The following is a 17,512-nucleotide window of genomic DNA, read 5'->3' on the forward strand; positions in this document are numbered from 1 at the left end:
AACACGGAATAGTTAATCCTAGTGCAGGGAAAAGAATTCTGGTAGTGAGTGCAGAAAGTAACCAAAATGGCCTCTCAAGCAAAATAAGTAAAGTCTTCAGAGTCAATCCAGAGGAGAATATACTACTGAGTGCAGAAGCATGCTTAGCTAAAACAGGGTATAATGTGCATACAACAAAGTTTAATTATTTCAGAAGGAATCCCATCTAGGGAATCATAATACATCATTATTTTTCGGGTGAGTATACACCCGCCATATACATGATTAAGCAAACCATCAAGACTGACACATACATAAAAGCTAGACATACAAATACAACCAGCAAATTGTCTCAGTTGTTTGTCACTTTTAGCACTCACAGGAGCAACAAAAAGAACAAAGCTCCAGTAGCAAGTCACCTGGCAAATCCAGCTTAAGCAACTGGAGGACGGAGCACATGATCTTGAGATGTGTCAACAACAGCAGGTTGCATGAATTGCCACATCGCAACACTGGGATAACCAATGAAAGGCATCAATTTGTTGCCTGCAGCAACTTGTCCTTGTGCAGTAAATGCAGCTCCCATGGCAGAAGGATGGGAGAGAAATCCTGGTTTAGAAGCTAAGCTTTTAACCTGCTGCTCCAAATTATCCTTTTCTTCCTTTAGCCTTTGCTTTTCATCACGGAGCTCATTCTTCTCTGCCTGAATAGACATAAGTTTTTCTTTTATAAGTGCCTCAACAGAGAGCTAAAGAAAACTAGCACAAATGGAAGTTCAGAGAGTACAGCTGACATTCAGTGGCACTAGAATTAAAACTACACCTTAAGTTCTTTTATCTTCTCTTGCAGCTCCTCATTTGACTCCTTCAGCTTCTGGGTTTCAGTTCGCAGCTCAATCAGCATCCTTTGAGCATCACTTAGAATTGCAACTTTCTCAGTTTTTGGTGGCCTTCCAGGATCAAGGACAGAGCTCAATGCGAGGAACCTATATGATGTCAGATTTGGATGTGAGAATTCATAAGAAAGTTAATATGTCAAAAGAAAGAGATCTAGAAGGAGAGATCATGCCTCTCATTCAGTCTGTCCCTCCGCAATTTCTCTCGGCATGCCTTAGATCTCGGAGAGCTGCAACATTCACTTTTTAACCTGTACGTACAGTTAAGTAGATATACAAGAAAGAAATGAATGATACCAGTTCAAACAGCATTGTTCTTTGTTTAGAAATGCTATCCGAAACAACCAGTTTTAATATAGAAACTTTCTTTTTCATTTTCTTGTTTCTTGGGGATGCAGGGGAGTGCTATTAGCAACTCACTTTAATGGCCAACCTTTTGAAGGATATTTTCATTGGAACTAGTGACACTGGACAAGGATATAGACAAGGATGGCTAGCAATGGTATGATCATGACCCATAGGAATCCTATGAGAAATTTATGTGATACACAACTCTAAAATAAAGAAAATTTTGTTCAGGTTCAACATTGTGAAAGTGAATTTCATTATTTCTCATTGATGATCTACGTAGATATAGAAGAACAAGAATCACATGTACAGTCATCCTAAAGTTGCTAAAAACTATCTGTTTACTTTGAGCCCATAATGAAAGGAATTTTACTCTGGAAACTAAATAAGCTGTGTCCATCTTAGAATCACCAACAGAATGAGACAATTGAAAAAAGGTGTGATGTAAGAATACCAATAGATAGGATGCAGTGTATTGAAGCTAAATTTTCATAACTGACTATTGGAAAGGCTGCATATTAATTGAAGATATCTACAAAGCTCTATCAAATGTTGAGATTTCCTTTTAGCAATTAGATAGATTGGATTGTCAAACCTGAAACAGAGATTTCCACATAGACAGTTCAAATTTGAGATGATAGTCCTTCAAATGGAAATTATCACTTATAATAGTAAAACTCTTATACAGCCTTGAAACAAGAAAACACCAATCCACACCAGATTGGTACTCTAAATGGGTTCTCCATAAAATAGGAAACAGAATGTAAAATTTTTCGATATGTCACATTATCTGATATTCATGCCTGGGTTCAGTAGGATGATTAGCAAGAGAACTGGGGATGAAAGATACTGCATAGAAACCCTATTTTGTAATTATTAGTATTGAGATCATTAATAAATTATCTTACTCTCAGCAACAAGAATAAACAATAGCTTTTTCGTAAAAAAGGAAAAGAGAAGAAGTATAAAGAAACTAGGCAGCTGTGTTGTCTGCTATATCAGGATATCATTGTGCTGACAAATTTACTAGACTACAAGTCTACAACCAAGAATCTCGCAAGGAAAATAGGTTTCTTGAGTAATCAACAAACTTCTCCTCAGTGATAGACAAACATAAAACTGAAAGGAGTAATTGGGAGGAAGAGCCTTCGACTCTACCTGTAAGAGCTTTTGCTCAAATGGCCGGTCTCAAACCCATATAAAGGAGGAGGGTTGTGGTGTGCAGTGTTATCAAAAGCAAAAAGAGCAAAAAAGCTCTAAGAACAGTTGGGGGTTTTAAACACAAAGCGCAAATAAAGCGTGGACTTCAATTATTCTAAAACCAAGAGTTAAAGACAAGGTTGTAGAGGGAAAGTGTGGTGAGGATTGAGTTATCTCATTAAGTCTTGCATGCGAAATGAAACAATGAATATCATTACCACCTATTCTCCCTAAATAGGACTAGATGTGGAAACAAAAACTGAATATTTGGAAGATATGGGCACCTTGGTATTCCAGACGACCAACAGATTTTTATTTGTGGAGATCTAAATGGTCATGTAGGTAAAGATAACCACAGTTTTGACCCAATACATGGGGGATATGGTTATATTAGGAATAATGGAGGACAGGCTATTCAAGACTTCATTTTAGCCTGTGACATAGTTGTAGGATACACATATTTAGAAAGAAAAAATCTTAAATGAGTACATTTAAGAGTGGACAACCATAGCCAAATAGGTTCTCTCTTTACTAGAACATAGGATATATAAACAGATCCAGATCTCTAAAACAAGAAGAATGTAATAAAAAGAGTTCATCAAACCTATCAAACCATGATATAAAAGAAATGGATAAGTTATTTACCGCTTTCGTGAGCTTGCCTCCTTGCTAACTTCTGAATCCGCAAATGTGTAATCTGTTTCAGTACTGAAAGAGATAGATGACCATCAGAATATGGATATGGTAAAAGCAAAGCACCAGCTTCAGTAAAGTGTTGATGTCCCACTACTTTGCATCATCCTTTCGAGACATTAAACATGTACGCACCCATAAGATTAGACATTTGTCTTTCATAGTTATTACTTACAATAACCTTGATGGAAAAGCTGATGGATATAAATCCTACTAAACATATTTACCGAACATAATTTCAGTCTTTCTATATCTTAAAGGAATGTAATCTAGAGAGGAATCTATAACCTCAACACAAAGTGGTAGGCACTTTCCTTATGCTCGAAAGGAACAACTTTTCAAACTACAGACTGGCTGAAGTGACAATTCCTTGTTGAAGCTACCTCCTACTCTGTGATAAGATTATTTGAAACTAGGTGTCAAATTTACCACAACCTTCGGCCTTCCCCTTCATCTCGATTTCAATGAATTTAATATACAAAGCTCACATGTTTTAAGTCAAAAGAGAAGTTGTAATCCTAACATAAAACTTTCTTTATTGTTCTTTAAAATTCAACAACAACAACAATCTCAGTGCAACCCACAAGTAGAGTATGTAGAGAGTAGTGTGTAGGCAGACCTTACCCTACCTTTGTGGAGGTAGAGAGATTGTTTCCACTAGATCCTCAGCTCAAATAAAGGAAAGGAAAGCAATTCAAAGCAATACTAGTACTAGTGCTATGAAAGGAGAAGCACATACTATGCTCCAAACTACCATCAAGTCTATCCCTCCGTAAGTAAGACAACACTCAACTACCAATTACCCATCTACCACAATCCATGACCTCCATATCCCTATCTAAGGTCATCCCCTCGTAATCTAAAGATGCATCAAGTCTTGTGTAATCACCTCTCCAAATATTTCTTCAGCCTCCCTTTACTTCTCCTTAAACTCAAGTCAGTGTCTCTCCTTTTCACACGTTCAAACCATATAAGCCTCATTTGAAAAGAAAAAAAAAATGAACGAGAGTAATTGTACAACAAATTGACAAGAATTAAAAAAGGGCGGAAGAGCAGACTCACATGAGATTAGAAGAAGCATAGATCGTTTGAGCAGGCCAGCTGAAATCAATAGTAGCCGGAGACTGAAACTCAGCGACGGTAACAGATGCAGCAGAAGTAATATCCGTCATCAACTCATAATCAAATAACCAATTAGGATTCCCACTAGAATCAACCTCCATGACCTAATTCCCTTCTTCAATTTCCCCCTTCCCTTTTGCTCTGCACACTACAAAACCACAAGTATAAGCAATCATCTACTTCAGTAGCAGTTGAAATAGCAACATCATATATATATATATATATATATATATATATATAAACAAAGTATTTTTTTTGTGGATATGGATGGAGGAGAATTGACGGCAGCATCAATGGAAGAATTAACAAAGTTGGATTTCGTCATTACTGCATTTTGTAACTCAAAAAGTAAACGCTGTTTTGGCTGGACTAGGAAGAGCAGCATGATTTGTGCTGCTTCTCACTAGACAAGTAGCTATCATTCATCAATCATCGTTTTCATTGCTATTATACTATTTGTTGCTGAGAAGGAAACTGCAACTGGAATGGAACAACTACTGTAACTTTCTATTTGGAGCTTTCTCCTCCAACTACTTGTTTTTAGTATGGGCATAATAAAATGAGATAATTCTTCCGTTTCAATTTATATGGCATTTTTTAAAATTTAAATAAATAAATGGATATATATGTTCTACATAATATTTTACATGTTATTTTTTGTTTTACGTGTATTGTGTTATGTAGAACTCGTATGTATATGTATTATGCTTTAAAAATTCAAATAAGTGCTACTTTTGTAGTTTTTAAATATATATAAATTTTAATTTTAAAAAATTAGTAAAGATTACATGTACGAATTTATGATCAAATTTAAATTTATTGACTCTCGAAATTTACTTGATAAATTGAGACAGAGAACGTAATGATACTCCGTTAATTTCATATTAATTTAATTTGTGAGGCAATGCACACTTATTAAGAAATTTATTTAATGATATTGTTTAAACCATATTTTTCACTATCATCCTTTGTGAAATTATAATATAACTTTGTGATTAGTGTAATTTATCTCTAAAAAAAATTAACCTTCATTAAAGGAAATGACAAATATATAAAAAAAATCAAACATTAAATTTTGAACAATTCAATTATTTTAAAAAATCAAAAAAAATATTAAGAAATCAATTAATATTGAACAAAGAGAGTCATATATATTAAAATTTGATCAAAACACTTTAATTTTGAGTGTGCCTAGTTAACTCGTCTTTATTATACAAGGGTGGACTCGTCTATCAACACACACCCCTTCATTGAAAAATACATTTTATCTATCTATCTATCTATCTATCTATCTATATATACTAATATTTGGACATGCATGTTGCGCATGTACCCCTTTCTAATGAGCATAAATATTTTTAAAAATTGCATCAATATATAATAAATATATTAAAAAATCAATGACATCCAATATCTAAAGTGTAATCTTGAAGATTCTTAAGTAGTACTAAATTAATTTTAATTTTAGTTTATGAGTTAAAATTTGATATGAATTTGTCAAATTTTAATAGTTTTTATATAGATATTATGTTTTGATTAAAAAAAATTAAGTTAATTAAATTAATAGATCATATCATCAATTAAACCCTTGTCCTACCACCACAATCAATATTACATTTCTAAACGAACTTCATTTGATATGACTCATCGCAATTATAATATATTTTTGTTAGAAAAGTAATTCAACATTTCTTTTATATTTTGTGAAATTGTATTGTTAAAATTGTACTTGAAAAATAAAAAAAACGTGATAAAATAATATTATGACATTTGAGTGATGAGTAATATAAATTCTGAATGAGAAAGGGAGGAATAAACTATGGATCAAATAACTAAAATAATCAACTAAAATTAAAGCAAAGAAAGTTAATATAATTTCATGAATAAAATAACCATAAAATGATATTGTATTCATTCCTTTTTTTTTTCTTAACATGGGTTGTTATCCTCCCTTCTTTCTTTTGGATGAAAACTCCATTAAAAAAATTAAATTCAAACAAAGAAAGTCAAGCTGAATAGCCAATGAATATCACATCACTAACATGCCAAAACTCATAAATACATTTTTTACTTTTATTAAGTTATGATGGTTGTTATCAAAATTCAATACTTAATTAGTTTTTTACACAAATAACTCACATGAATTTGCATATGAAAATTCAATAAATTTGACCTACTATTAACAAAATAAAAATAATAATAGTAAAAAAAAAACACAGACAAAGAATTGTGCTAACAAAAAAATCATGTCAGAACGAAATGTGACTTACCCCGTTTGTATTGGCAGAACTCAAAGTATAGTTCTATGCGATCGACACTGAAGCATCTCATCAATTGATGTTCCCTATAAGAAGAAAAGTCATCTCATAAGCTATCGACAGAAAATTACAAATTTTATTTTTCATCAGAGATTAAACTCTTAAACACCAGTCAAACATCATAAACTATATTATAAGTAAGAAGTAAGAAATAAAATAAAAGNAATGCAGCATCCAAAGGAAAAATGTTCCAATGCTCTCTATCAAACTCATAATAAAATAGAATGTAAAAAGCAAGAAGAAATACATATATGAAATGAAAAGACAAGGATCATAGTGGGGAATGTAAAGAGACATCAGTTTCTTTAGAAGATTATTAATGAATAATTATCTTTTTAATATATTTATTTCATGTGAAAATATATATTTTAAATACAATATGATATGATTATTATTTAATATTTTGTTAATTAAATATTTTTATTTAATATAAGGATAAAATAGTAATCCAACATTGTACTTTGATGCTTCCCACTTATAATAATATATGATATAAAGATCAAATTTTGATCTCGTCCTTATTCAAGGGTTATCAGGAGACACCCCTTCATTGAAAAACACATTTTACCTATATATATAAAGATCAAATTTTGATCTATATATATGCATATATAAACCAAATAAACTGCATATTATTTTTAGTATTGTTTGATTCAATTTTTAGTGTTTTATGAACCCTAGACATCATGCTCTTTCTTTTTTGAAAAAAAAATTCTTTTTCTTTTCTTTTAATCTCATATTATATTTCTCATAAGGAATTACCCATCATTTGGGACCTTATAAATAAATATGTTTCTTCTTAATATTTTTGCAACGTGTAACATAGAATTAAATTCTATTTGTCGCTATATTATATAGAATAGAGGAAAATTACTTAAAAGCAACCCTTTAGACTTAATTAGGGAAAATGCATAAGTAGGTGAAGAAACCTTACCCCGAAACACGAACCAGGTTCGTGTAAGTTGCTTTTAAGTAAAGACAGAGTAAAGACACAATCCACAAACACTTATTGAATTAAAAACCTTCCTCACTCAAGGAAGGAAAAACCTCGTTTTATTAATTCAACTATAAGATTTTGTGATTACAACTCAATAATCAAAAAGTCTTATCTCTACTACTCCCTCGATTGACTCCAATCGATCTCTCCAAAAGGTCAAACCCACCTTTTGTTACAACTCTCACTAACACTCAACCCTACAAAGAGCCAAACCCACCCTTTGTACAATAAACTGTAAATTACAATTAAGAACAAAAACAAGACAAATAGTTCTACACGATAAAACCTTCTCACTCAAGAATGTTTTAAACGTAGTAATCCTATCAACCTTGAAGACTTCAATTTGATGAATAATTCTCCCTTGTTCTCTGCGTGAAGTCGTGGAATTCTTCTCTAGCATCGTGCTCTTCTTATAGAGTTTCTTTTGCCTTGTACACTCCTTATCAGATAAGGTAAGGAAGTTATTGTTGAACAAGGATTCCCTTTTAAAGTACAATCCTTATTAAAGTACAATCCTTATTATATACAACTTCCTTCCTTAATAATATATTTAAGGTTTTCCTTATTTGTATCAACTTATACCTTTAATATATTATTTTTGGCTTTGACAAATAACTCTATTTTCTTGATTACATGGCTGACCCATTTTACTCGATCTTGGACTCGAGCTTGGCTTCTTTTGCTGCGTACATTTGCTACTGATTATTTGCGCTTCTTGTCTATCATCAAAACATGAATTATCGATTCTATCATATTCTATCATATTCCCCCTTTTTGATGAAGACAAACAAATCTTTCTGTGTGATGCATGCGCAAATACTCTTCCCCCTTTTGACAAATCAAAAAGAGTCCAACAGCGGCTAAACAAACCCAATCAACATCCATAGCAACAATATAATCCTAGCCAGTTGAGCATAATAAGTTTAAACAACTAAGAGAACCAGGTTCAAACAAGATGCTTTTTCAATGTGAAGGTTGACCAGGCTTAGTTGAAGCAGAAGCCAGCATATCCAGAACTCTGTCAACTCTTGCATTGTTAGCAAGTTGCTGCTGCACCAACTGATCCTTCAACCTGTGTATTTCAGCATTTGAGGAATCAAGCTCAGCACGTAACTTCTGGTTGTCTGATTCAAGAGAGGCGTTCTTTTCTTCAGCTACTTTAAGTTCCCTAAGTAACTGAGCAACATGACCAGATGTACGTGGAGATGCAGTTGCAACCTGCTCCGACTCCATGGGAATGCCACAATCAGCAAGAATGGTTTGAGTGAACATATCTGCACGAGTCAAAATCCTGTCTTCTCCCAATGGTACTTCAAATGCATCAAACACTCTAGTTAACAGATTTCCAAAAACTTCAATTCTTTGTCATCCATCAAAACTGCAAACTTCATGTTTTCTCATTTCCCCAAGAGTTTCCCCCTTTTTGATGATGACAAACTATGCATATGTCTATCCACATTATATAATTTCCCCCTTTTGGCATCATTGAAAATCAATAACCAAAGAACTCGAATAACATTCAATGAGTGCAATATCATTTTTAACTCATAGCCACTTGGGCAACACTTTCAAGTACACTTCTGCTAACAAAATGGTTAGTTAATCTGAGGATATTAGTCATCTTACACTCATACACAATTAAGATCTTCAATGAGAAACGAAATAAACAAATATGTACCAGTTTATGCCCTTAATCAAAAACATATAATATCATGAGTATGAGACAGACATAAGCACATCAAAGAGTCAAAAGAGTATAAAATTTGAGGATAAGGATTGGGACAAAGATTACTAAAGTAAGGAAGAAAGGGATGTTTACTGCCATTGATAATTTTTTCAGTATGCCCATTGTGCACCAGCTTCTTTATTCTGATCAGTTTTCTTAGAATGTGAAATTTCATCACGAGAAACATGAGATACATCATCACCTTTTTTTTTTTTTTTTTAACTCTACTCCGTAGCATTTTCATTCTCCATGATTTTCTTCTTTTTTTTTTTTTTTTTTTGTTATCCTTTTTCTTGATGACAACTTTGAAGGAGTACCAACTACCAGTAAGAGATTCATCACATTTTGGTGCACAAAGAGATGTGTTTATCAATAAAGAAAGCAAGCAACAATTTATTTCTGTGAGAATTGTTCCCCCTGAGAGATAGACAAGTTATACACTTGGAATGGATGAAATATCAATTTGGAGTTTGTGAACCTGGTTCAGATGTGGGTGATAAAGCAGGGTTCCCCCTAAATTAAAGCATGAGTGACTTCAATACTGAGATTTTCATCATTAGAGCAGTTTGAGATTGAACGATGCTTATTGTCAAAGAGGGTTCTTGGTGATCTTTAAGAAAGTTGAATTTTTGATGATCGACCAGGTTCATTAGTGCTTATGTTTGACCCACACTCAGGAAATTAATGCATTGAAAAAGGATGGTACATACCTGAGTATTACAGAGAAACCAGGTTCCCCTTTTTTGTGTTTCTTCATGACTTACTTAATGGTGTTAGCAAAAAGAAGAGATAACATCCGCAAACTTTCTAAGCATTGTTTGAGATGTGACTTGAGTGTGTACCTGTTACAGTACGAGGTTGAGTTAGCAGATATTCATTGTATAATTACTCAAGCGTAAGATTATTCTTTTACTAGCCAATTATTAAAGGAAATCATGATAATGCATCAACTTGTTTCGATAACACCATGCTTTGACTGATTTTTCTCAAGTTCTTCATATTCAAGGCCTTCACAAGAATGTCGCATCATCATATTCTCCCAGATCAAATGAATCTCAAGCTGATTCACAGAGAACCAACCCTTGTCAATTTTTAATACCTTCCAATGAACAACAAGGACCATGTTCGCACAACAAAGTTCCCCAAAGGTGTGCCATACTCTTACTGTCTCGATTGCTCTAATATTTCCCCAATCTCCAGAACCATAGATAAATAGTAATTCATGTTGCAGGTGCATTAATGATTGTTAGCTGTGAACCAGGTTCATATGCAGTGTTCCCTAAATTTGCATCATGAAAGATGTTTGATATCATGTCACTTTCTTCAACCTTTTTTTTTTTCATTTTTCTCATCCTTTTCAAAGAATAAACTGCCTCCTTGAAAATCAAAGAGCGAGAGGAAATTTTCTACCATTTTTAGCACCATTTTTGAGCATGCACTATTCATGTACCAAGTTGGTCTTTTCCCTCTCACCTTCACCTGAAACACTAGTCAAAGATTAGTCTTGGGAACCCAGATTAGCTTGGGTCCCTTTATGTGAGTAAAAGGATGAATAAGATTTCTTCTAGCCCAAAAAGGCAAATAAGAAAACCTTTTATTTGGAGCATTTTTATTTCGAACCAGGTTCTTAGCCGTATCAGTCTTTTCCTTTTTGGTGAACTTAACATTTTTCTGAAAAGCCTCAAATAAAGCTTTACATTGATTCTTTAAATGACCTGAGTTTCCACAATGAGTGCATAAACTTTTAGACATGTGAATAGTGTGTGACACAAGATTATTCTGTTTTTTAAAACCTATCCCACTTCGACTAGTGGTTTGCTTTTCTTGAATCTGAGTTAAAATTTCAGAGGACCTGGTCCATCTAAGATTTCTTTCCAGATCCAGTTTGGTATGATCAAGATTTTTTTGTAACAACCTATTCCTTTCTGTTAAAGCTTGATATTTTATGGTTAACAATTTTATTTTTTCTTCTAGAGCTAATTGAAGTTCACTAGCAGAGTTTTTGCCCTTGTGACTTAACTCTGAGATTTTAATCTGTTCTTTTAATTTATTTTGAAGAAAGTGATTGTGTTTCTCAAGATTGTCATTGACTTCTCTTAAAGATGCATAGTTTTCCATCACTTGTTCTCTTTCAGAATTGACAGACTGATATGCATCTATAAGAGTACTCAATAAAGACTCTAGTTCCTTTTTAGAATATGATTCAATATTTACTTTGATGTGATGAAAACTTACCTTGCTTTGTTTGTCATCTTCTTCATCATCTTCAGAATCTGTTTCAGCAATGAGTGCAAGAAAATCATATTTATTTGATTGTTCTATTGCAAGTAGTGACTGATTTTCGAACCCTCCATCCTCAAATTCTTCTTCAGATAAGTCCCCCATAGCGGCAAAGGCTCTTCTCGTTGAAAGATCCGCTTCTTGATTGGTCATTCTTCTGTTTGTGGGAATGTACTTATCATTCTTGATGTCTTTGACCTTCTCAAAGTTTGCCTTTTTCTGCTCTAAAGCCCAAAGTGGACAGAATTTGATGAAGTGATCTGGGCTCCCACATTTATGACAAACCTGGTCTTTAGTGTTTTCAGATGGTTTTTGAGAAGTTTTCTTTTGAAAGGTCTGCCCTCTCTTTAGCATTCTGGTGAACCTTTTGGTTATGAGGGCAATATTTTCATCTTCAAAATCATCTGATGCATTTTTATTTAGAACCAGGTTCCTTTCCTTCCTTTTTCCTCCAATTTCCTTTTCTTGGTTTTTCTTGAGTTCGTATGTGATGAGATTACCAATCAACTCATCCATGGCCAGTGAGTCTAGGTCGCGGGCTTCAGTGATAGCCTCGACTTTACTTTCCCAAGTTTCAGGAAGGACACTCAAGAGTTTCCTTACTGCCTTTCCATTAGGAACTATCTCTCCCAAGGAGTACATCTCATTAATGATGGAGGTGAACCTGGTGTGCATATCTTGAATAGTCTCCCCTTCTGCCATCCTGAACAGCTCATATTGCCTGTTCAAGTTATCAATTTTGGACTTCTTGACTTGCGTTGTTCCTTCATGAGCGGTTTGTAGTGTTTCCCATATGGCTTTGGCATCTTGACAGGACGAGATTCGATTGTATTCGTCTGGTCCTATGCCACAGATCAAAATTTTCTTGGCTTTGGCATTGTTTTGGATTGCAAGCTTGTCTTCAACATTCCATTCTTTTCTTTCCTTTGGGATTTTGGTGATTCCATCAGTTGCGGTTTTCATAGGTATGGTTGGGCCATCTAGAATTACTCCCCATAGATCAGGGTTTTCGCCAATAAGATGGTCCATCATACGATTTTTCCACCATCCATAATATTTGCCATTGAACAGTGGTGGTCGTGTTTGTGAAGCTCCCTCTTGTGGGGTAGGTGGTGCTGCCATTGAGTCTTTTCAAGGTGTGAATCTTTTAACGAAAAGACCTGCTCTGATACCAATTGAAGAAACCTTACCCCAGAACACGAACCAGGTTCGTGTAAGTTGCTTTTAAGTAAAGACAGAGTAAAGACACAAACACTTATTGAATTAAAAACCTTCCTCACTCAAGGAAGGAAAAACCTCGTTTTATTAATTCAACTATAAGATTTTGTGATTACAACTCAATAATCAAAAAGTCTTATCTCTACTACTCCCTCGATTGACTCCAATCGATCTCTCCAAAAGGTCAAACCCACCTTTTGTTACAACTCTCACTAACACTCAACCCTACAAAGAGCCAAACCCACCCTTTGTACAATAAACTGTAAATTACAATTAAGAACAAAAACAAGACAAATAGTTCTACACGATAAAACCTTCTCACTCAAGAATGTTTTAAACGTAGTAATCCTATCAACCTTGAAGACTTCAATTTGATGAATAATTCTCCCTTGTTCTCTGCGTGAAGTCGTGGAATTCTTCTCTAGCATCGTGCTCTTCTTATAGAGTTTCTTTTGCCTTGTACACTCCTTATCAGATAAGGTAAGGAAGTTATTGTTGAACAAGGATTCCCTTTTAAAGTACAATCCTTATTATATACAACTTCCTTCCTTAATAATATATTTAAGGTTTTCCTTATTTGTATCAACTTATACCTTTAATATATTATTTTTGGCTTTGACAAATAACTCTATTTTCTTGATTACTTGGCTGACCCATTTTACTCGATCTTGGACTCGAGCTTGGCTTCTTTTGCTGCGTACATTTGCTACTGATTATTTGCGCTTCTTGTCTATCATCAAAACATGAATTATCGATTCTATCATATTCTATCAGTAGGGATGACGATGGGGGAGGGGGGAGCGGTTGTGGGGCAAATTCGTTTAAACCCGCTAAGATCTCAACCAGTTCTGCTTCGCCCCACATAACACATTTTGTTGTTTTCAACCTGCTCCGCCCCACCTCGCTCCGTAAAAACCCGCCCCACTCCGCTCTATTTCACATATTTTGTAAAAAGCATTTCAAATAATAGGCTTAGTAAGTTTTCAATTTCAGAAATTCAAATTTTGTCAGTTGTTAATCGCTAAAATTAACATGTTGTGACATCATTTTAACATTACAATGTTTTGTAACTCTTTTAATATGTCGACAACATTTTTTTAGTGGATTTGCATTGGTTACATTTGACGTAATAACAAAATATTAAATCCAAGTAGTGAGATAATTTTTTCTTCTTTCTAGTTTCTTAGCCATTCAAAACAATTTCTGACAAAAAACTATTTTAATAAATAATGTTCTATCACTCTTATAACATTAAAAAGTTAAAATTAAGTTGAAACCACATGAAATTAAAAAGAACCCACTTCAACCCGCCCTGCATTCCACCCACACCGCACAACCTTAAACCTGCCCCGCCCCGCATCCGCATCCGCCCCGCCCCATTGTCATCCCTATGCATAAGTACCCCAATTTATTCTCAAAATTTTATAGACACATTTATACTATACTAAAGTTTTATTACCCCTCAAACTTAATTTATAAATAATTTCAATTCCTATTCGGCCTCGTGGCACTACCGATCGATATCCATATTAATTTGTTTTTATGTCAACAATCTGATAGTGTTTATATTAATTCTTTTTATTGTCGATACTAACAAATTCGTTGATATGAAAATTCATGTTCTACAAAAAGAAAAAAATGGAAAAACCTAACAAAAACGATACCTCATTCAACTTTTAGTTCATACTTGATCGGACCATTTATCTTTTGGTATATATGTATTTTTAAGGATATACTTGATCAGAGTTCTTATATGCCGGCTATGTTTAGCAGGTACTTCGTGAACTTGTAAATCTTTTTTGAAGAAACCTATCCCCAAGAACAAGAACCAGGTTCTTGTAAGTTGCTTTTAAGTAAAGACACAAACACTTATTAAATTAAAAAACCTTCCTCACTCAAGGAAGGAAAAACCTTGTTTTATTAATTCAACTATAAGATTTTGTGATTACAACTTAATAATCAAAAAGCCTTACCTCTACTACCTCTCTCGATTGACTACAATCGACTACTTCTACTCTCCAAAAGGTCAAACCCACCTTTTGTTACAAACCATACAGAAACTCAACCCTACAAGAAGCCAAACCCACCCCTTGTACAATAAATCGTAACTTTCAATCAAGAACGAAACAAGAAGATAGTTTTACACGTTGAAAACCTTCTCACTCAAGAACGTTTTAAACTTGGCAAACCTATCGATCTTGAAGACTTCAGTTTGATGAATAATTCTCACTTTTCTCTCTATGTGAAGTCGTGATCTTCTTCATCTGTGATTGTCCTCTTCTTATAGAGTTTTCTTTTGCCTTGAATCCTTATCAGATAAGGTAAGGAAATTGTTGTTAAACAAGGATTACCTTTTAAAGTACAATCCTTATTATATACAACTTCCTTCCTTAATAATATATTTAAGGTTTCCTTATTTGTATGAACTTATACCTTTAATATATTATTTTTGGCTTTGACAAATAACTCTATTTTCTTGACTACGTGGCTGACCTATTTTACTCGTTTTTGGCTGCTTTGCTGCGTCAATTTGCTACTGATTATTTGCACTTCTTGTCTATCATCAAAACATCGATTTTTATATTCTTGTAGTAGAATTATCGATTCTATCATATTCCCCCTTTTTGATGAAGACAAATCTATCTGTGTGATGCAAATACTCTTCCCCCTTTTGACAAATCAAAAAGAGTCCAACAGCAGCTAAACAAAACCAAATAACATCCATAGCAACAATTGAAGCTCAGCCAGTTGAGCATAATAAAATGTTCTGGCAACAAAACGAAGAGTAACAACACAGAGTTAAACAACTAAGAGAACCAGGTTCAAACAAGATGCTTTTTTAAGTTGAAGGTTGACTAGGCTTGGTTGAAGCAGAAACAAGCATATCCAGAACTCTGTCAACCCTTGCATTGTTAGCAAGTTGCTGCTGCACCAACTGATCTTTCAACCTGTGAATTTCAGCATTTGAAGTATGAAGTTCAGCACGTAAATTCTGGTTTTCTAACTCAAGAGTGGCATATTTTTCTTCATCCACTTTGAGTTCCCTGAGTAACTGAGCAACAGGACCAGATGTACGTGGAGAATCATTTGCAACCTGCTCCGACTCCATGGGAATGCCACAATCAGCAAGAATGGTTTGAGTGAACATATCTGCACGAGTCAAAATCCTGCCTTCCCCCAATGGTACTTCGAATGCATCAAATACTCTAGTTAACAGATTTCCAAAAGCTAATTGATGAGAACATAGTTTAGGATCAACAATTCTAGCAAGATGTTTGATAATCAGTGTGGGCCAGTCAATGCGTTCTTTGCACTCAAGAGCATTCATAAGTCCCATGTCTCTTATGGAGGCAATGTGACGTTGGTGACCTCTAGGCAGTATCACCTTATGTACTATCTCAAAAAGAAGCTTATGCAATGATCTCATAATGCCCTTTAAAACAATTTGTGCCCTAGAATTGACTCTACCTTGAGAGAATTTGGCTGGCAAGCTAGAATATTCATCAAAACCCCAATGATACTCATTAATACCCACAGATGGTATATGCAAGATTTCCCCAAGTTTAGTTGCATCAAAAACAATGTCAACCCCCTTCACATTAGACGATACCACATCTCCTTCCAGGATTACCAAATTTGTATAGAAATCTACCACTTCTTGTTCATAAATCAAATGAGGTTCAAGAAATAACTCCTCCCACCCCTGAAACCTTAGTAGTTCACAAACTTGCTTGACTATATCCATTGAAAGTATATCAGGGTGAAAGGTTCTACCCCTAAGAACTGTTTTGGTTTGAAAATACTTTTTCTTTCCCACTTTGAGAATTTATCTACATTTTTTTTTGCTGATTTTGATTTTGACTGAGGAGTTTCAGAATGTTTACCCTCAGAGACATCATCAGTTTCAGAATCAAGAATCATTGGAGAAATAGATGAGTGAACAGGAGACTTACCCAGACGACGACGCTTCACACTAGATGTTGCACCATCAGTTGGTTTGACCACATTCGCACTCCGAGTCACTGGCCTGTGTGGACGAACCTGTTTAACTGCAATGTGCTTTCTTGGTCGTCTTGGTTTTTTAGGGTGAAGTGTGCTCGGAAGAATGTCATCATTGATTGGAGAATGTGGAGATGGTGGTGGATTTTGAGGAGTGGTTTTGTGAGATGGGGAAGTAGAGGGATTTTTTGGGACAGTGGTTATGGGAGTTTCTGGATTTGGTGGTAATGGGGTTTCATGGACTGGTGGTGGTGGTGATTCTATGACGGGTGGTGGTAGAGATTCTGCAACTGGAGGTGGAGATGTTTCTTTACCTGGTGATGGTGGAGATGTAACTTTTGGTGTTGGAGATGTAGACGGATCTGATTTGGGTGAGGATATAGATGGTTTGTTTGGGAGTTGGCTTTCTTCCCCTTGATTAAGCATAGTATCAACGACGGGGTTCTCTTCCCCCTGAGAAGATGCACTGTCAGATGAATTTTCGTCATCTGAGTAAGCAACGAGTGGATTAACCATGGTGATGGAGAGGATTTCTTTTTCTTTTTTCTGAAGAATGAAGATGAGAAAAAGTTGGTTTCTTGTTTAGAGAGAGTGCTTTATTGGGAAAGGTTTTGATGTTATATCCGAGGGGTTTGAGTAATTATGGGGGATTGACATCGAGGAGACGTGTGCTTTGACGGTTGCACCTGCTTTTCAGAGACGTGACATAGGAGAGAGAAGATGAAATTGTTCCCCCC

The 17,512-nt window shown here is 34.7% G+C and overlaps 2 protein-coding genes across 3 annotated transcripts in view; both read right to left on the reverse strand.

Annotated features, from left to right (window-relative positions):
- Nucleotides 1-123: 123 nt before the first annotated feature.
- On the reverse strand, nucleotides 124-4,763 carry LOC107024201 (transcription factor ILR3-like). 2 transcript variants are annotated; one of them, XM_015225123.2, is made up of 6 exons: nucleotides 4,566-4,760; nucleotides 4,178-4,385; nucleotides 3,068-3,130; nucleotides 1,048-1,125; nucleotides 802-964; nucleotides 124-682 (listed from the first exon to the last, which is right to left on the reverse strand). In XM_015225123.2, exons 2-6 carry the CDS (start codon nucleotides 4,336-4,338, stop codon nucleotides 413-415), a joined length of 735 nt encoding a protein of 244 aa, XP_015080609.1. In that variant the 5' UTR covers nucleotides 4,339-4,385; nucleotides 4,566-4,760; the 3' UTR covers nucleotides 124-412. The 2 variants fall into 2 exon arrangements, with proteins under 2 accessions (XP_015080609.1, XP_027774519.1); XM_027918718.1 differs by having other exon boundaries at nucleotides 1,048-1,104; nucleotides 4,178-4,763.
- A 6,006-nt stretch (nucleotides 4,764-10,769) lies between these two features.
- Nucleotides 10,770-17,512, reverse strand: part of LOC114078040 — an 11,378-nt gene continuing 4,635 nt past the window's right edge. The window contains exon 2 of the mRNA XM_027918541.1: nucleotides 10,770-11,551. Coding sequence (XP_027774342.1) covers nucleotides 10,770-11,551 — 782 coding nt within the window. The remainder of the gene's footprint in view (nucleotides 11,552-17,512) is intronic.

The sequence above is a fragment of the Solanum pennellii genome, chromosome 7 (assembly GCF_001406875.1).
Source record: "Solanum pennellii chromosome 7, SPENNV200".
Classification (NCBI taxonomy): Eukaryota; Viridiplantae; Streptophyta; class Magnoliopsida; order Solanales; family Solanaceae; genus Solanum; species Solanum pennellii.

What these genes read in the sequence shown, in the direction of transcription:
- LOC107024201 (XM_015225123.2), bottom strand. Translation starts at nt 4,338, where the DNA reads ATGGAGGTTGATTCTAGTGGGAATCCTAATTGGTTATTTGATTATGAG. An exon ending in GAGGCAAGCTCACGAAAGCG is followed by an intron (nt 1,126 to 3,067) that starts GTAAATAACTTA and finishes CTGTACGTACAG; the next exon opens with GTTAAAAAGTGAATGTTGCA. An exon ending in AGAAGATAAAAGAACTTAAG is followed by an intron (nt 683 to 801) that starts GTGTAGTTTTAA and finishes ATGTCTATTCAG; the next exon opens with GCAGAGAAGAATGAGCTCCG.